Source organism: Delphinus delphis, chromosome X, assembly GCF_949987515.2.
Source record: "Delphinus delphis chromosome X, mDelDel1.2, whole genome shotgun sequence".
Taxonomy (NCBI): Eukaryota; Metazoa; Chordata; class Mammalia; order Artiodactyla; family Delphinidae; genus Delphinus; species Delphinus delphis.
This window is the reverse complement of record NC_082704.1, coordinates 110,392,238-110,413,115: the sequence shown is the minus strand read 5'-3', so window position 1 is coordinate 110,413,115 and position 20,878 is coordinate 110,392,238. Positions and strand designations below refer to the sequence as shown.

At 43.5% G+C, this 20,878-nt stretch overlaps 1 protein-coding gene across 1 annotated transcript in view; it reads right to left on the bottom strand.

The window, feature by feature from the left end:
* Positions 1-20,878, bottom strand: part of ADGRG2 (adhesion G protein-coupled receptor G2) — a 113,386-nt gene that overhangs the window by 71,126 nt on the left and 21,382 nt on the right. Inside the window, exon 2 of the mRNA XM_060002365.1 lies at positions 604-722. Coding sequence (XP_059858348.1) covers positions 604-721 — 118 coding nt within the window. The 5' untranslated portion in view covers position 722. The remainder of the gene's footprint in view (positions 1-603; positions 723-20,878) is intronic.

Here is a 20,878-nt window from a genome sequence, read left to right as displayed (position 1 = left end):
GAAAGAAGGGACTCAAACGGATACTTAAACACCAATGTTCACACTAGCATTATTTATAAAAGGTGGAAATAACCCAAATGTCCATCAACATTGAAGAGATAAACAAAATATGTACATACAATGGAGCATTATTCAGCCTTAAAAAGGAATGAAATTCTGGATCATGTTACAACATGGATGAACCTTGGAAACATGCTAAGGGAAATGAGCCAGACACAAGAGGATGAATATTGTATGATTCCTTATACTTACATGAGGTACCTAGAATAGGCAAAATCATAGAGACAGAAATAACAGAGGTTACCAGGGCCTGGGGGGAGGGGGGAAGGGAGGTTATTGCTTAATGGGTGCAGAGTTCCTATTTGAGATGATGAAAGTGTTCTGGAACTGGATAGTGGTGATCGTTGCACAAAACTGTGAATACATTTAATGGCAGTGAATTATATACTTAAAGATGGTGAAAATGGTAAGTTTTATGTTATGTTTTTTTTACCACAGTAAAACAATCCCAAATAAACACACACACACACACACACACACACACACACACACACACACACACAGATAAAATAGGAAAAAGATGAAGGAAAATGGGCACCTTACCTTCCAGGGATGTAACCACAGTGACATGAAGACAAATGATGACAAGGAATATCTTGAACGTCAGTAAAAGTTCCTCAGGTCTCCCAACATGGCCACACTGCCTGCCAGAGAAAAGCATCCTGGAATAAAATAGGGGGACACATCATCACAGCTTTGCCATAATCACGACACAACAATGCCCAAAAGGCCAGTTCCTCAAGCAAGACAACCTGCAACCTGCTTCCTTTAAATTACTCTAGTCCAGAGAATTGGCAATGCCAGGTGGGCACTGGCTACAAAAAGCAAAACCCATGTTTATTACGGGAGGCCCATCCAGTGGGATATTATAATAAAAATGATAAGCAAGGTAGTCCATGTAGATTTATGGAAAACATCAACACATGCAAAATATCAAGAAAAGAATTTAAAAACACAAAATGCTGCGTATATATAATGATTACCACTACATAAAGGCTGGTTAAAAACTATGCTAAGAATCAGAAGAGGTCACAGAATCTTATAAATGATCTATCCCCATTTATGTCATACCGTAAAAGGATGGGTGTGTTGCATTTCCTCTTTATTGTATGTTAATTCATTATCATCGCTTACATTTTTAGTAGTGGGGAGGGCAGAGTCAACGTTTTTCAAAAAGTGAAATTTATATCAATACTGAATTTTTAAGTCTCATTTACCATTCGTTTATTCATTTCATTCCAACGAATAATCATCAAGGGCCAATATATACCAGATGAGATGTGTGGGTTAACTAGGCAGCAACTAGATGAAATACACATGGGGGAGGTGGGGCAGAGGCTGAGAGGAGCTCGGCACGTGGAGAAAACTGCAGATGCTAAGGCTGCGTCCGTTCCTCTCCCGATGGAGGAGTTGGCCAACGGAACCCCGTGACAGGCAGTCAGCACCAGCAGCAGGCGCTGGCGGGGGATACTGAGGGAGGAAGAAGCCAGCGAGGAAATCACACGCCACCCACGGGGCTCGGGCAGTGAGAGCCCACGGAGCAGGCTCCTTCTACATGGCCACAGGGGAAGGGGCCGGGACAGACCAGGCCGCGTGTTCTCAGCTGGCAGAGCTCCTGGCCACAGGGCATCCAAGCACCTAGCCACCACCGCAGCTTCTGTTGGCCTGAGATAGAGTGTGCAGGCACCGCGGTGAAGGCTAAAGAGCATGGGATCAAAGGTCCTGGCTCTGCCACACAATGTCTGAGGGACTCTGGATAAGTTATTTCCGATGGCCAAGATTCCCCATCTAGCGAACTGTGATAATAGCACCAGCCTGATAGTGTCGCTGTGGTGAGTAAACAAGAGATCTGGGCACAGGGGCTGGCACTGTGAAGGCACTATAAATGCTAGCTAGACCCTTCAGTCAGTCAACAAATAGCTTTTTTTTTTTTTTGCCGGTACGCGGGCCTCTCACTGTTGTGGCCTCTCCCGTTGTGGAGCACAGGCTCCGGACGCGCAGGCCCAGCGGCCATGGCTCACGGGCCCAGCCGCTCCGCGGCATGTGGGATCCTCCCGGACCAGGGCACAAACCCGTGTCCCCTGCATCGGCAAGCGGACTCTGAACCACTGTGCCACCAGGGAAGCCCAACAAATAGCTATTTTGTACCTCATATGTGCAGGGTAAGATAGTGCAGGGATTGCAGGGATAAGGACACAGAAAGGTGGGAATAAATCACGATTTCTCAGTCTCCAGGAAAAGCTGGCAATCTTTAAGAATCCTATAATTTAACAGCCATTGCCGGTACCAGAGGAATGATTCTTTCCTTGGACAAGGCATGATAACGTCTTAGAGCAGGAAGTGAATCCTTCTCCTTCCAAAGAGGACTTCTATTTTTAAAATCAATACTGTAAATTGTATTATATATTAATAACACACTATGTTAATAAATTATAAAGTGCCTCTGGTTTCTCTCCAGCACTTTCATCCTCTCTCTGTTCATAATGGCATATTACCGACCCTCCCGAATGAGTCACTTGAATGATAACGTCGTCGTGCAAAGATAAAGCAACGTCTCTCTGGAGGAAAATTTAAGTGTCTACTACAGCTACACACAATAATAATGATGAATCTCTGAAATACAATGTTAGATAAAGGAGCCAGACATAAAGGAATGCATGTTGTCCATGATCCCATTCAGATGAGGAACAAAAGCAGGCAAAACTAATCGATGGAATGAGGGTGGGAGCATGTTTATCCTTGGAAGCGGGCAGAGGATACAACAATTAGAAGTGGGCTCAGTGCGGCTTCTGAGGTTCAGGTAATATTCTGTGTGCTGGTTACATGGTGTGTTCAGTTTCTGAAATTCATTGAATTATACACTAATATATATGTCATAAAAAGTTTCATATATAGGGCTTCCCTGGTGGCGCAGTGGTTGAGAGTCCGCCTGCCGATGCAGGGCATGCGGGTTCGTGCCCCGGTCCGGGAAGATCCCACATGCCGCAGAGCGGCTGGGCCCGTGAGCCATGGCCGCTGAGCCTGCGCGTCCGGAGGCTGTGCTCCGCAACGGGAGAGGCCACAACGGTGAGAGGCCCGCGTACAGCGAAAAAAACAAAAAACAAAAAAAGAGAAATTTTCATATAAAGTTTAAAAATTAATCTATTTTTAGTTTTTAACTCAGCTCCCCTCCAAAAGTATTCCCCCTTTTCTTTTTAAGCTATACTTAATGAACCTCTACAAAAAAACCCTCCTATACAAATGCCTCAGGTTTGACTCTACCTGGAATTCACAGAGCTGACTTAGAAGATTTACTACACAAGTATCTAATTTTAGTTCTGGAAAGAGTATCAGAGCAGTCTGTTTCTGGAAAGGAATTCAGAATTCACCTAGCTGAGACCCTTATTCTACAGATGTAGAAAGAGGCCCAGCGTGTTCTAGGGGATGGGTCAAGGTCATCTGGCTGTTTGGTGGGACTCCTACTCTTTCTACCAGGCCACAATGCTGGCCTCCTGGGAATTGATCTCCTTGGAAGTAAACTGTTTTGAGTTCGTCAGGTGACATAAATCAACAAACTCAAAATGCTATTATAGAATTTTCAAAATTTCTGCAAACCCATTCTTGAGCTTTGCCAACTTCTAGGGTAGGGCCTAAGTGGTGTATAAGATATGGTCAAAGTTAAGTTAGTCATGGCACTGGGTGACTGGTTAATATGTGCTGTGACTTGGGCCTCTGATCAAAATAAACCATGCTTTTCCACTGAAGAGAGCTTGTACTCAGCTCCCAGATGACGGCAGGAAAGGGCACAACGAAGGGTGATTCCAGTAACCATCCTGAAAAGAGAATATGGCTCAGGAAGAACTTACTACAGACCTGGCGCCACTGAAAAGACTGCTTTCCATTGTCCATATTCCAAGCCTGGAATACGTTTCCTCAAGGCTGAATATATATTTCCTAATAGGAGAAGAAGTGTTATGGTATTTAAAATAGTAACCACTCCTACTGCCTTCTGCATAAACTAGAGGACATCCTGCTGGGTCATGACGTCTCTGGGATCACTGATTAAAGAGGGAAATCTATAGATTTTGAAACCCTTACTCATTATATATAAAAGTCATTTTTATCTTTTTCAGCTGGAACTTCTCTTCATCTTCTGGTGCAAGTTGGGTTGCTTCAATGCTATCTACGTCAACAGCAAAGATGAATAGCCACTGGTTCTTAGCAAAATTTCAAGGTGCTAAGGATGGCTTGTGAGATAGCATGCATTACAAAGAAAACTATTTGCTAGCATTTAAACAGTAAAATCTAGACCTTGACACTAGATAACCACTCATTAACGATTACCCCACGTTCATGTTTTGTGGTTGTAGACTCTGATGTAAATGGCAACCCCTAGGGTTGAACAGTACATAAGCTACATGACTGAATGCCATGGCCCCGCTTGTACCACTCCAAGAAATTATTCTGGAGCTCTTCAATTTCATTAAATAGTACAAGTATCATATTTTTTAAAATGTAGACCATCGGTGCAATCTTGAATGGTAATAAATGATAAATCTAACTTCATCTAGGTATAGAATAAAGTTTAAAAGGAGGGAAATAGCTTGATACCACTGCAGAGCAGGTCTGGGTGAGGGTCATTCTGTGCTACCACAGGTTAACTGATGTAATCTGATTATACCATGGCTGCAATGATGTATGCAATTATCAATATTTTAGACCTGAGTAACAAGAGGTGTGATAATTGCTCCCTAAGTGTTTTAGAAAATGTTATGCCTTTGAGATATTCACACTGATTTATAAGTGTTGGCTAACAAGACTAGCATAAGGAGGACTTCCCTGGTGGCGCAGCAGTTAAGAATCTGCCTGCCAGTGCAGGGCACACGGGTTCGAGCGCTGGTCCTGGAAGATCCCACATGCCGCGGAGCAACAAAGCCCGTGCGCCACAACTACCGAGCCTGCGCTCTAGAGCCCACGAGACACAACTACTGAGCCCGCACGCCACAACTACTTAAGCCCGTGCACCTAGAGCCCGTGCTCCGCAACAAGAGAAGCCACTACAATGAGAAGCCCGCGCACCGCAACAACTCCTAAGGAACTTATTACAAATTGGAAGACAAGCTCAAAGCCCGCTTGGGGGCTGACCTTGTTAATGTTTTAGTAGCATGTATTACTGCTCAGTCTCAGGTTTCATTAACTGCATCACAGGGGCACTGGACAATGAAGTGATCGGATCTGAGGAGGGATGGTCTCTTCTAGAGACCATGCTTCATTAGCTATTTCTTCAGTTTTTGTGACTTAACTTCCCTAGAAACTAAACTCCTTGATATCAAGGATTCGGTCATTTATGTCTCTTGTATCCCCAAAGCCAGAGGCAGAATTCTTTCTCCATGGAGGGGCTAAAAAAATAACTCTCTACTGATATGTTTGGCTCAGAGTTGGAAGGGGGAGGCAGAGGCATTGGCAATGACCTGAGTGAGGGACAAGGCAGATGCACGCTGGGGAAAGGAAACTGTGTGCCCACCCAGGACAGAAAGCACTGCTGACAACCTGACTTGTATCTTCAAGAATATTCCATCATGCTTCACTTCAAAACCAAAACATCAGTACAGCTCTTAGCTCAAAGATGACAGTCACTTCACACTATGATATCCCCTCATGTGAAATACAGACATAAAGATAAAGAGGTGCAAGAGGTTAACAATCTATAGGGTGATCTTGGAACCAACTGACCTACTCCTGGCTTCAGTCAATGAGCCGTGAAGACAGAAGTTCAATGCTCAAGGAGGATCCAGAATATGAATTCAAAGAGGAAATAAGGAGTCATGGTGAGTTTCTATTGATTATATGCTCTTTAAGAGGAAAAAAGAAGTAGTTTTTAATAAAGCCTAATATGTCAGGAAAACCTCATTAAGCAATGTTTAAAGAAGGCAAAAATGAAAGCCGAGCATGTTGTCCTGTCCTAGGATGAGCAAATTACAAACACATGTACCAATATTCAACGTGGAATGACTGTAGGATCAACAACTGAAAAACATTAAAATAATCAAACAAGGAAACAGATCAACTGTGACTTCAAGTATGGAAATAATTTCACTTCGTATTTGTGCAAATGAGAATTTTCTACATAGGGGTTTTTGATGAAATTTCACAATTCAAGTACATTGCCTCTTCCAAAACCTTATGGATAACCACGATAAAGCATGCTGAGTGGCTCCTGGTAACCAAGTTTATTAATAAACAACATGAGGCTCTCTTTGCTCCCTTGGAACACTTTCAGGTAGAAAAATAGGGCAAGCAACAGTGAAATCTGTTTTGCCCACTGAATGAAACAATTAAAAAGCCTAATAATACCCAAAGCTGGAGAGCATGTGGGGAAATGAACTCTTGTTTACACTGCTGGTGGCAATGTAAACTTTGAGAGAACAGTTTAGCTATGTTTTGAATTTTTAAATGTGCATACCTTTTGATCCAGAAATTCTAATTCCGGAGATTGTCCCTACAGAAATAGTGACATACATACACAAAAATATACAAACAAATACTGTCATTGCAGCTTTGTACAAGGGGGAAAAGCCTAAGTCTCCATCAGTAGATGAACAGTTAAAAAATGATGGTCCATCCATATTCTGGAATATTATACAAGGCTTAAAAAAAATGAAGTTGATCTATATGTGTTGACACATAGAGATTGTCAATACATATAAGTCAAGTGAATAAAATCAAATTTCTTAATAATATAGATACTAGGATATGTTAAGAAACAAACAAAGCTATACATATATATGCTTATTTATATAGTGACAAGTATGGCTGCATACAAAAAAGCCTGGAAGGAAACCCACCAAACCTCCACAGAGAGGCGTGTGATGGGGGAAAGGACGAAGCCCAAAAGAACACCGGCACATGTTCATGTATTACTTATACAATTAGATGTATTTCTTCTAGGAAAATGCGTAACAGAGGGAGGCTGGGCCAAGCCATCCAGGTTCTCCAAACAGAACTCGTAAATCAAGCTCGGAGGGGGGCTCACTAGGAGGTAATGCCATCACTTGTTCAGCTGGACACCGCCTCCCCTGGCCCTGCTCTAACACAATTAGAAAGGCCCCACTGAGAGCACAGACTTCTGGTCTCAGAGCCAAGAAACCAGCTTCCCAGCCAGGGAGCAAGAACTCACTTGAGTAAGTTGTGGAAGAGAATGTCAAAAGCTATGATGTGAAAATGGCTGATGGACACAGAGGCCTAAACTTAATTAAAGAACTGTGCATCCGTCGGCCTCTGGATCCCTCTTTGCCACTATCGCCACAGCACGTCCACCGTCCTTTATCTCCGCGAGGAACTGAGCAGGACAGAGTGCCTGCCAATGTCTGGGCTTCTTACATCATTGAAAGGAAAAGGCAAGTCACAAAAGGAGCCATATTGACTTATGTAAGACATGGCACAGGACAGAGAAGTTTCTCAGAGAAGAACAGCAAACTCACCAATTGCTAGGATTAACTGAAACCTCCCACAACTGCAGACTCCACCAAACCATGACATCAGGAAGTCTGGAAAGGCATCCAACTTCCTCTATTTATCAAGCTGGCTAAAACCCAGGGTAATACCAGCATAACCAGAAAAAAAGAAAAAAGCAAGCAGACTGTACAAGTGGTTTGGGTGGGAAGGAAATGATCTCTGTATGAACTTAGAGCCCTGCTCCAGCACAGAGGAAGCTCTCAGAGAGGCTGCATCCAGGAATTAGAACTCCTGTGCTCACAGCCTGCTCAGGGGCCCTGGGTGCTGACCACAGGGCCCACACATCCTGGAACAATCAGCAAAACAACGGGCAAAGGGCACAGGTAACAGCAGCCCCAGACAGTTTCCCACTGTCCTCTTGGGTAATGTGATGCTGGTCCAAGGAGGAACCAAAACAAAACAAAACAAAACCCAGTGACATGCAGCATCCTGAGGGCTCGGCGCCTCATTTACAACCTAATGATTAATCACTGGCCCAGACTGAGGGGCAGAGAGTGGCTCACACTTCCAGGCAGTGACACCAACACCACGGAAGAAAGAACCAGAGGACAAAGGCCTTGATAAATTGAAAATGAGAGTAGAAATAAGCAAGGAGAAGCTTCTCCACACTAGTAGGAAAAGCAAATTGCACAGACGGAGAGAATGGTGAAGGTCAGGCTTGTGGGCATATACAGGAGAAGGTCAGGGATATGCAGGTCTTGGCTGTAGAGTGGTAGGTATGGCCATCGAGGAACAAACAAGAATGGTTCTCAAGCCTTGTGGTGGCCCCATTACTGATGGGAGCCCGTCTAAAAGGACCTTTACCTGCACAGACTGGTTTGTTCAGTTCTGGATGCCACCATTCAAGAGGAGTTAAATTGTGAGATGGCTCTGAAAGACTTCAAAGATAATTAATTCAACAAAACTTTACCAAATGCCTACTGTGTGCCAAAGAACAGGGCCGCTCTGTTTGGGTGTGCCAAGGGCACTTGGCCAAGAGGACCATTAGAGGCTGAATGCAGATGGCCAGGCTTTCTGGAAGCACAGATGAACTGGCAGCGGGCTCTGTCACAGGCACAGCGGGAGCTCCAAGGAAGGGAACCTAACCTGTTGTAGGGAAACGGATCTGGGAGAGTTTCCTCAAGGAGATAACAGTCATGCTGCATCTTAAAGGATGTGCAACGCCCTTTACGTGAAGCGATGGGAATGGGCATTCCAAAGAGAGGAAAGTACCTGAACCAAGACACAGAGTCAAAGACTGGCATGGAGTAGGCAGGGCTTAGAATCTGCTTGACGTTGCTGAAGCATAACAAGCAAATCAGAGAATGGCCAGAAGGGACCTGGAGGAAAGGAGCAGACAACCGATGGAATGTATTAAAATTTTAATCTGTGAATAGACTGGGAACAATCCCCATTGCATGTCCAGGTGGAGGTTACGATGGATTATGAATAATATCCACGATGTATACAAGGCCCTCTGAGAAAGAACCATTGCAGCGAGGTGGTTTTCGTCTCTGCCATGGGCACAAGGTGATGTCTAAAAGGTAGCTTGAACTACATTCCAAGGGATTTAAATTAACAAGAGGAAGAACGTCCTGATACGGAGCATTGTTCAACTGTAGAAGTGACGAAGAGAGCTTTTGGAATTGCTTTCCGAAACATCTAAGAAGATGACCTCTTGGTCACCCTGATGAGGCTGCGTCAGAGGTGGAATGAACCAGACCAGGGAAAGGAGCTGGTGGACCTCTTGCAACTGTTGGTCCGATGCTACTTTTCTGCAGCACTGAACACTTTCTTTCCTCTCCTCCCCTCTCTCCAGTCTTCTCGTCCTCTCTTCCCTTCTGCTCTCCTTGATCCCAGTTTCCCTCTTTTCCTTCCCTCCCCTTACCTAGCTTAAGGCTTCCCAAATGTATCCCAGGGGATAGAATACTGCTGGTTACCTCTGCCCAGAGCTGGAGAAGAGGGTATTAAAGAGCACACAGTGAGGGACCCAGTTTCGAAGGACCCTGATCAGCAGACCCAACCCTCTGGGTGAGGCTACCACAGGCCTCAACCCAACATGGTGGAACTAAAGGTGTTTCAAAACTTAGGCCATGCTGGGACGTCCTTGGTGGCACAGTGGTTAAGAATCTGCCTGCCAATGCAGGGGACACAGGTTCAATCCCTGGTCCGGGAAGATCCCATATGCTGCAGAGCAACTAAGCCCGTGTGCCACAACTACTCAGCCCGCACGACACAGCTACTGAAGCCAACATGCCTAGAGCCTGCACTCCGCAACAAGAGAAGCCACCACAATGAGAAGCCCGTGCACTGCCCCAACTAGAGGAAGCCCGCATGCAGCAACGAAGACCCAACGCAGCCAAATAAATAAATAAATATACCAATGAATTCTTTCTCAGAACATTAATTTTCTATTTCACAAAAAGAACACCTATTGGGCTTCCCTTGTGGCGCAGTTGTTAAGAATCTGCCTGCCAACACAGGGGACGTGAGTTTGAGCCCTGGTCTGGGAAGATCCCACATGCCGCGGAACAACTAAGCCCGTGTGCCACAACTACTGAGCCTGTGCTCTAGAGCCCATGCGCCACAACTACTGAGCCCACGTGCCTAGAGCCTGTGCTCCGCAAAAAGAGAAGCCACCTCAATGAGAAGCCCGCGCGCTGCAACGGAGACCCAACACAGCCATAAGTAAATAAATAAACAATTTTTTAAAAAACAGAACACTTATCTACTGGATTTTCTTAATGACAGTCTTATATTAAGCTGTATTCATACGAAGTTAACTAGAGGTGAACTTTTTTCCTTTGGTATGAAAACATTTCACCAGGAAAACTGAATTTAGATAACTACCACCTCATTAAATCAATCCCAACTGCCAAATCAAAACTACAATGAGGTATCGAGATCACTGAAGAAGTCAAAGAGGAAATCAAAAAATACCTAGAGACAAATGACAATGAAAACACGACAATCCAAAACCTATGGGATGCAGCAAAAGCAGTTCTAAGAGGGAAGTTTATAGCTATACAAGCTTACCTCAAGAAACAAGAAAAATCTCAAATAAACAATCTAACCTTACACCTAAAGGAACTAGCGAAAGAAGAACAAACAAAACACAAAGTTAGCAGAAGGAAAGAAATCATAAAGATCAGAGCAGAAATAAATGAAATAGAACAAAGAAAACAATAGCAAAGATCAATAAAACTAAAAGTTGGTTCTTTGAGAAGATACACAAAATTCATAAACCATTAGCCAGACTCATCAAGAAAAAGAGGGAGAGGACTCAAATCAATAAAGTTAGAAATAAAAACAGAGAAGTTATAACAGACACTGCAGAAATACAAAGCATCCTAAGAGACTACTAGAAGCAACTCTATGCCAATAAAATGGACAACCTGGAAGAAATGGACAAATTCTTAGAAAGGTATAACCTTCCAAGACTGAACCAGGAAGAAATAGAAAATATGAACAGACCAATCACAAGTAATGAAATTGAAACTGTGATTAAAGACCTTCCAACAAACAAAAGTCCAGGCCCAGATGGCTTCACAGGTGAATTCTCCCAAATATTTAGAGAAGAGCTAACACCCATCCTTCTCAAACTCTTCCCAAAAATTGCAGAGGAAGGAACACTCCCAAACTCATTCTATGAGGCCACCATCACCCTGATACCAAAACCAGACAAAGATACTACAAAAAAGAAAATTACAGACCAATATCACTGATGATTGTAGATGCAAAAATCCTCAATAAAATACTAGCAAACAGAATCCAACAACACATTAAAAGGATCATACACCACGATCAAGTGGGATTTACCCCAGGGATGCCAGGATTCTTCAATATATGCAAATCAATCAACGTGATACACCATATTAACAAAGTGAAGAATAAAAACCATAAGATCATCTCAATAGATGCAGAAAAAGCTTTTGACAATATTCAACACACATTTATGATAAAAACTCTCCAGAAAGTGGGCATAGTGGGAGCCTACCTCAACATAATAAAGGCCATATATGACAAACCCACAGCAAACATCATTCTCAATAGTGAAAAACTGAAAGCATTTCCTCCAAGATCAGGAACAGGACAAGGATGTCCACTCTCACCACTATTATTCAACAGAGTTTTGGAAGTCGTAGCCACAGCAATCAGAGAAAAAAAAAATAAAAGGAATACAAATTGGAAAAGAAGAAGTAAAACTGTCACTCTTTAAAGACGACATGATACTATACATAGAGAATCCTAAAGAGGCCACCAGAAAACTACTAGAGCTAATCAATGAATTTGGTAAAGTTGCAGGATACAAAATTAATGCACAGAAATCTCTTGCATTCCTATACACTAATGATGAAAAATCTGAAAGAGAAATTAAGGAAACACTCCCATTTACCACTGCAACAAAAAGAATAAAATACCTAGGAATAAACCTACCTAGGGAGACAAAAGACCTGTATCCAGAAAACTATAAGACAGTGATGAAAGAAATTAAAGATGACACCAACAGATGGAGAGATATACCATGTTCTTGGATTGGAAGAATCAATATTGTGAAAATGACTATACTACCCAAAGCAATCTACAGATTGAATGCAATCCCTATCAAATTACCAATGGCATTTTTTACAGAACTAGAACAAAAAATCTTAAAATTTGTATGGAGACACAAAAGACCTCGAATAGCCAAAGCAGACTTGAGGGAGAAAAACGGAGCTGGAGGAATCAGACTCCCTGACTTCGGACTATACTACAAAGCTACAGTAATCAAGACAATATGGTACTGGCACAAAAACAGAAACAGAGATCAATGGAACAGGATACAAAGTCCAGAGATAAATCCACGCACCTATGATCAACTAATCTATGACAAAGGAGGCAAGGATATACAATGGAGAAAAGACAGTCTCTTCAATAAGTGGTGCTGGGAAAACTGTACAGCTACATGTAAAAGAATGAAATCAGAACATTCCCTAACACCATACACAAAAATAAACTCAAAATGGATTAGAGACCTAAATGTAAAACCGAACACTATAAAACTCTTAGAGGAAAACATAGGAAGAACACTCTTTGACATAAATCACAGCAAGATGTTTTTTGATCCACCTCCTAGAGTAATGGAAATAAAAAAAAATAAAATAAGCAAATGGGACCTAATGAAATTTAAAAGCTTTTGCACAACAAAGGAAACCATAAACAATATGAAAATACAACCCTCAGAATGGAAGAAAACATTTGCAAATGAATCATCGGACAAAGGATTAATCTCCAAAATATATAAACAGCTCAATATTAAAAAAAAAACAACCCAATACAAAAATGGGCAGAAGACCTAAATAGACATTTCTCCAAAGAAGACATACAGATGGCCAAGCAGCACATGAAAAGCTGCTCAACATCACTAATTATTAGAGAAATGGAAATCAAAACTACAATGAGGTATCACCTCACACCAGTTAGAATGGGCATCATCAGAAAATCTACAAACAACAAATGCTGGAGAGGGTGTGGAGAAAAGGGAACCCTCTTGCACTGTTGGTGGGAATGTATATTGATACAGCCACTATGGAGAACAGTATGGAGGTTCCTTAAAGAACTAAAAATAGAATTACCATATGATCCAGCAGCCCCACTACCGGGCATATACCCAGAGAAAACCATAATTCAAAAAGACACATGCACCCCAATGTTCATTGCAGCACTATTTACAGTACCCAGGTCATGAAAGCAACCTAAATGCCCAACGACAGACGAATGGATAAAGAAGGTGTGGTATATATATGTGATGGAATATTACTCAGCCATAAAAAGGAACGAAATTGGGTCACTTGTAGAGACATCATGGATCTAGAGACTGTCATACAGAGTGAAGTGAGTCAGAAAGAGAAAAATATCGTATATTAACACATATATGTGGAACCTAGAAAATGGTACAGATGAACCAGTTTGCAGAGCAGAAATTGAGACACAGAGGTAGAGAACAAACGTATGGACACCAAGGGGGGAAAGCAGTGGGGGGCGGGGTGGTGGTGGGATGAATTGGGAGATTGGGATTGACATGTATACACTGATGTGTATAAAATGGATGACTAATAAGAAAATTAATAAATAAACATATACAGGTCATTTGTGAGTAAAAAAATAAAAATAAAAAATTATTGGGTCTCTTTGAACTCCAGAATTCAATGGACACCTCTTATAGCAATGGATGGTGATTGTTTACTAATAAAGGTCAGTTGATATGGAATGCAGAAATTTAAAAAAAAACAAAACTACAATGAGGTATGGAAGCAACCTAAATGTCCATCAACAGATGAATGGATAAAGAAGATGCGGCACATATATACAATGGAATATTACTCAGCCATAAAAAGAAACGAAATTGAGTTATTTGTAGTGAGGTGGATGGACCCAGAGTCTGTCATACAGAGTGAAGTAAGTCAGAAAGAGAAAGACAAATACCGTATGCTAACATATATATATGGAGTCTAAAAAAAAAAATGGTTCTGAAAAACTTAGGGGCAGGACAGGAATAAAGATGCAGACGTAGAGAATGGACTTGAGGACACGGGGAGGGGGAAGGGTGAGCTGTGACAAAGGAGAGAGTGGCATGGACATATATACACTACCAAACGTAAAACTGATAGCTAGTGGGAAGCAGCCGCATAGCACAGGGAGATCAGCTGGGTGCTCTGTGACCACCTAGAGGGGTGGGATAGGGAGGGTGGGAGGGAGATGCAAGAGGGAGGAGATATGGGGATATATGTATACGTATAGCTGATTCACTTTGTTATAAAGCAGAAACTAACACACCATTGTGAAGCAATTATACTCCAATAAAGATGTTAAAAATAAATAAATAAAATAAAATAAAATTCAAGGTGAGGGCCTCAAACTCAGCCTCTATACTGTTGTGTCTCTGCCAACCTTGCCAGCAAAATAAAGTTCTAGCCCTTCCCTTTGTGGGAGATTGCAAAACTGGCCAAAAATTCTCCCTATGCTAATATGCCTGTCCATTTGCAATGTGACCTCAGCTCCTCCTAGCAAAAGGCGGAGTCTACTTCTCAACCCCTTGAATGTGGGCCGGACTTGCACTTGCTCTGCCCAATGGGACACTGGCAAATGTGATACAAGCAGAAGCTCGAAAAGAGCTTGACCGCGGAAGTCTGTACTTTCTTGCTGCTCTTGGAACCTCGAGCCATTCTGTGAACAGGGAAACGAGCCTGAGCTAGCCTGCTGGATGGTGAAAGGCACGTGCCCAGTCACCACCATTGTTCCAACCCCCAGAACAGAGTCATCTAGCTGACTGGCAGGGGACTGAAGGGGTGTGAGTGAGCAAACTGACACCAGCAGGACCATCCAGCTGAGCCCAGCCCACACTGCACACTCCAGAACTGGGAACAAATGAAATGGCTGTGGCTTTATTTAAACCACCAAATGTTGGGGTGTTTTGTTACACAGAGAAAACTAACTTATGTACCTTCCTTCTTCCTTTCCATCCTCTTCATTCTTTCTCTTCCTCTCTGCCTACCTTTCCTCCCTTTCATTATCCCCCCCACGCTTCTTGCTTTCCTCTTTTCCTTCTGCAAGTACTACAAGTACCCGTTTAAGGACCCACTGGGTACAAAAGACACTGGCCCGGGCTAGTTCAAATTCAAGGCCTCATTTCCTTCTAGCCCACTCCCTCTGAAGCCCGCATAAGCAGAGTCTATAGACACGGTCTCTGGGACTCACTCATAAAGTGATTCAGCAAGATGTTTCTGGGGACTGCCAGGCAAGAGGGTGGACTCCTGGCAGAGCTTGCAGTCCGTCTCCGGGCATTTGTTGGTGATAATCTCCCTGGGAGAGTCATTTATCACAGTGACCTGCTGAGTAGACTACTGAAGCATTCTAGCCCTCCGCTCTTGACCGGTCAACTCCTTGCAACCAGACGGGAAGTACAATAAGAAAACAGGCCTTTCATGCCAGACACCCAAGGTTTAAGGGGCACAGCCCAAACCCCCTTCCCTCACCTGGCTGCCCAGCCTAAGCGACTGGAAGATACATTTATAACTACAGGAAACAACGCACTGTGAGTGGTAAAATGGTTAGATTTCCATTTCTTTACTATATGAATAAAAGAAAATCAATAGGATCATCTTGCTAATGACATCAAAGCACTCAGTACAACTCAGAAGCCAGAAGGTTATTTCTTAAAACGCTTTCTTTCCTCTTCCACATTTATAGTCCGTACTTTATTCCCACTCTAACTTATTTTTTCCCCTGAATGATGTTTTTTCAGACTTTTTAAAAGCTTACTTTTCCCTGGTGTCCTGGAACCTGTCATTTGTTTGTGGTTACAACATTAATGTTTAGGAAGGGCAAATGAGATGTCAGGGTTGGATAAAGGTTCACTTTTTTTTTTTAATGGTGTTTTAAATGGAACTCTTTTCTCCCTAGGACTCCCTGCACAAGTTCACTTCTTCTCTAGGTGCATGTGTGAACGTATTTTGAAACTGACCACCAACTGTCTGTCAGGTACAGAGATTTTAATGGCTTCCATCAACAAGAATAAATCGAAAGTATACCCTCTGGAACACATTTCTAGGATTTTTCTCGATTTCTCAATGCCATCTTCTGGAAGAGCAGAGGAAGACTTTATTGCCTCAACTGTCTTCCAATATCTCCCTTCCCATGTTCCAAAACTGTCTATAGAACCTCCCTGTTTTTCTTTTGTTTTTTAGGTTTCTTTGTGGTACGCGGGCCTCTCACTGTTGCGGGCCTCTCCCCTTGCGGAGCACAGGGTCCAGACGCGCAGGCTCAGCGGCCATGGCTCAGGGGCCCAGCCGCTCCACGGCATGTGGGATCTTCCCGGACCGGTGCACGAACCCATGTCCCCTGCATCGGCAGGCGGACTCTCAACCACTGCGCCACCAGGGAAGCCCGAACCTCCCTATTTCAAGAGAACTATTTGCCCTCCTTCTCATCTGTTCTTGATAGTAACAATCCCTTCCATTTGTATGGTGACTTATGGTAGACAAAAGGCCAAGAGGTAATCAACCACCAAGACCACAGATGACAAAATGGCATTCTGTAGTCCCCTCCCCACACAAAGGAAAGCAGGTTCAAGGAGAATATAAATTAGAAAAGGAGATCAAAACCAAGGAGGGGAATTAGAAAACAAATAACACGGTCATAAGGCCTTCACATTTGTATTATCAAATATCAAACCACAAACATGGCTCTCTGGTGCCCAGAGAGAAAAGGAATCACATTCCACGCCGAACTCATCCATGAAGAGGAGAAAACACAATCCTTGAAGGAAGCAAAGTTTTTCCTTGTAACTAGTCTTTAACTGAATCTGCTCAGGGCTTGGCCGTACTCACGATCACCACTTCCTCTCTTTCCAGCCTCTCTCGAACTGATTTCAAATAGGCTTTTGTGCTACTCTTATCAAGGTCGCCCGGGACTCCCACCTCACCTAACCCAGCAGTCACTTCTCAGTCCTAGGCTAAATCCTCCTGTCAGCAGCCTTGGACGTTTGATCACATCATCTACAGGAAGTTGTGGCTCCTAATTAAGACTCTCTTCTAAATGGAGGCCGGTCCACATTTGCACAGGGAAAGGATAAAGGGGTATGTTCTGGGAAGGCAAGAAACATCTTCACTCAACCCCTATGCGCAGATGAACAGTGTTATAAAATGCGCTCTAGTCCTAAGAGCAGTGCTTTGAGGACACAAAGATGGGAGTGACTGACTCTTTTTGTGTTTGGGAAGTGGAAGACAGAGAAATGTGTTCCATATCAAAGGGACTGAAGGAGAGGATGCCCTGTTAAAGCTTGCCTAGAGTAGGACTCCTCTCCTACCCTCAAAGTTCTTAATTTCTGATTAATAACCAAAAGATCACCTCTCAAGGCTTGTTTTTTTTGTAAGGCATTGCAACCCATTAAAGATGCAAATTTCAATGACTGTGGTCATTAACAGACGAGTGTGGCTCCATTGATCAGATCAGCTTTGCTGGTGAGTAGGGATCCCACAGGCAGGGATGACTGGGGAGAGCCCACTGAGGTCAGGCACAGACAACACGGGGGCACTGAGCTGGGAACCTGCTGTTAGCTCAGTGAGGGCAAAGGGAGAGGGATGGGGAAGAGACCCCCAAGGAGGCTTTGCCTACATTATAGGTTTAGGTTTGCTGGGCTGGTCCTTAGAAACCAGAAGTCAGTGCCATTCCAAGCAGCTCTCCTACATCCAGGAAAACCTCCCACTTGCTAGCTGGTCTTCTCATTTTTTTCCCTCCCTCATCAGGATGTTCTCTTAAAGCATCAACACTACCTGTTCCTTTTGTTTACATTGCCTTCAAGTGACTCTACTTGGCTCCACCAGAAGTGGAATTATTTTTTCAGACTGTAAAAACTAATGGTGTAAAGTAGGGTGGGGAAAGCCTCCGATGGTGGAAACTCCTCTCTCACTGGGGAATTTTGCTATGACACCGAGCCCTGGCCTCAAACCAGAGCAGGGCCATGCTCTTTCTTCTTCTCTTTTTAGTGTTCCCCTCTTTGACCCGCCCAGGGCTGCAATTTGTCAGGGTGTTTTTCCAGGTGACCTGGCTAACAACAATGTGACAGATTCAATGGTTTTCATTCACAGCCCCAGTGGAGTCCTCCTCCAAAAACTGCAAAACTGGACACACGAACAGCCTATAAAAAAATCCTACCTCCCACAAGTGTCTGGACACTGCCTCTTCCCTAATGACCCTCCAGCAATCATGCAGCCTCGGGGGCTTTGCAGTATTTTTTTTTTTAATGATTTTTCCAAAACCAAGGTGTTCCAAGTGGTGAGAGAGTATTATTTTTTTCCCTTGCAGCAAGAGTCTAACTCCCCGGATATTTTCTGAAAACTGGAGCAGACCACATGAGTGGTCCCAAAGCTACTCACTTGCCACCAGACCTCAAAGTCTCCTTGAACCATGAGGCACACTGGGCCTGCCTGTTATAAGGTCTGTAACTCTCTAATACACTTCAAGGAAAGCCATGTGATATCATGTGTGGGCCAGTTGGTTTGACCTTGAACTCTATGAGGGGTCAGCAAACTTGACAGTAGAAAGGCCACTCTGCAGAAGCAGCTCCTGTAAGTCCTTCTGCCACCCAGACCTCAAGCAACAGTTGGGGGGGGGGAGGGCGGGGACAGCAAGACATTTTTACTGAGTCCTGATGAGAATGAATATGAAATTTTAGCCTACCACAAGCTGCAGGATGAAGTCATCTCAGATATTTAATGCCTCACCACCTCAGATTCCTTATCCATAAAATGGGAATAATCATCATATTTGTGTCCTAAAATTCTTGCAAAGGAGTAGTAAGTACAGGAAGAGTGCTCAGCATAGAGTATGGCTCACAGTACATGCTCAAAAAATGTAGCTATTGCCTTATTGCCATCATCCACTGCTCAGGTGTGTCAGGCACTCGGTTGATTGCTTCATCGGCCTGGGCGGCACGTGAAACTGAACGAGCTTCTCTAGCAGAGACTAGAGAAGCCTGGGCGGCGGGCACGCTGCCCTTCCTGCGCTCTTTCCTCCCTGGCCATCCCACCTTGCAGGCCCTCTTCCCCCTCCCTGCCCTGTGCTCTTCTCCTCATCCCCACCCTATCACCACTACCCCCTACCCCCAAGACCGCAGCTAACATCCCTCTTGATCTCCGAGTGTGAAGATCTTAATGAGCTTCCTGTCTCAAAAGGCACTGGTACTTGAAACCAACTCAGATGGTTGAATTGATGACTCTGCCATTTGTTAAAGGAATTGGCGGCCTGAGGGAGAAAGTGAGGATGATATTTGTGGGGCCAAGGCCATCTTTTAGGGCTTCATTCTCTCACAGCTGAGAACCCGGCACACGGGTCGTCCCCATCCTGGACCCCTGCGCGGTGGGCGAGTGTGTGCCGCCAGGCTCAGTGGACTCCCCATTCAACAAATGTATAGTGAGTACCATGTGCAAGGCACTACGTGAGGCACTAGGAACACAGTGGTGAGCAAGACAGATACAACTGTGCCCTTCTGGTACTTACATGCTGGTGGGGCACTCAAATAAAAATGTAAACGAACAAATATATGAAACAATTACAAGTTTTAAAGAGGGCTGTGGAGCAAACACGGAGTTGAATTATATTCTTGGGGGAGAGAGTGACACACAAAGAATGTGCAACTTGCTCTATATTATAAAGGAAGTCAGCAAATAAAAAGTACGCCACCACATGACCCTTTCTATTAAGGCGTTTACATTGGCAAGAGTCGGACTAACGCACTGCCAACACGCCAGGAAACCTTAATTCCAAGTGGGGAAACTTGCCGTCTCACTCAGCTGCCCTGCCATGTTTTTTTCTTTACTTCTGGGGCTGAGACCAGGCTCGACCAGTATTGCTTTGATATTTTCTCTCAGACCAGTTTCAGATGAAAATATGAAGAAAAGTTTATCTTAAAGGAATCAAAACTATAATACTTACAGAACATAGGAAATCTTCATTTGCTTATAAGTTGTTTAGCTAAAGTTCTATGATTAGACTAGAAAATGCATTCCCTCTAGAGCTGGTGTAAAATTGCTTTCTTCTTAATACACCCCAAAATGACAACCCTGGGGGAGGGGTGGGGCTATGGGTGGATTATATTTGTTTCACTGTGGTTTTCTGTAATTTCTCAAATTTTAACAATAAAGCTACACTATTTTTAAAAACAGAAAAATAAATCTCACAGGCATAGTGTATTTGTTTTTTTTTTCTTTCTATCCAACAGCAAAACAAAACTACACTAAAAATATTATTAGCCGCTCAATAAAATCTACATGTTATCAGTAGTAAGTATTAGGTAGAAAACTAGGTAGGTAGAAGCAGGGAAGTAGACACGAAGTGTATGGGAGGGCATGGCAAATTAGAGAAGTGGCCTGTGAAAGCATCATGAGAAGATGACATCTGAGCAAAGACCCGCCAAAGGAGACCAGGGAGTGAGCCAGGAGGCTCGCGGGGGGATGAACACTGCAGATGGAGGGCTCTGTGCCCTAGAAGGAGGATCCTCCATCACCTGTTAACCCAGACAGACAAAGTCGCTTCAGACAGCAACCAGTCTGGACTTAATGGAATCAAAAAATGAGTCAGAAGAAAACTAAGTGATGAGTAGGCACAACACTGAGATAAGAAACCACTGCCACAGACTATGGTCAGGCAGGATTCTAAGTCCTTTATTTGTACTAACTCAATCCCAGTGACAACCCTGGCTAGGGTACGTATATAATTTAATGTCCAGACTGGAGCACCTGAGAGTAAAATGAGACACTATTAATAAACGCAGAGAAAATAGGCATAAACCAGGGTTGCCTCAGAC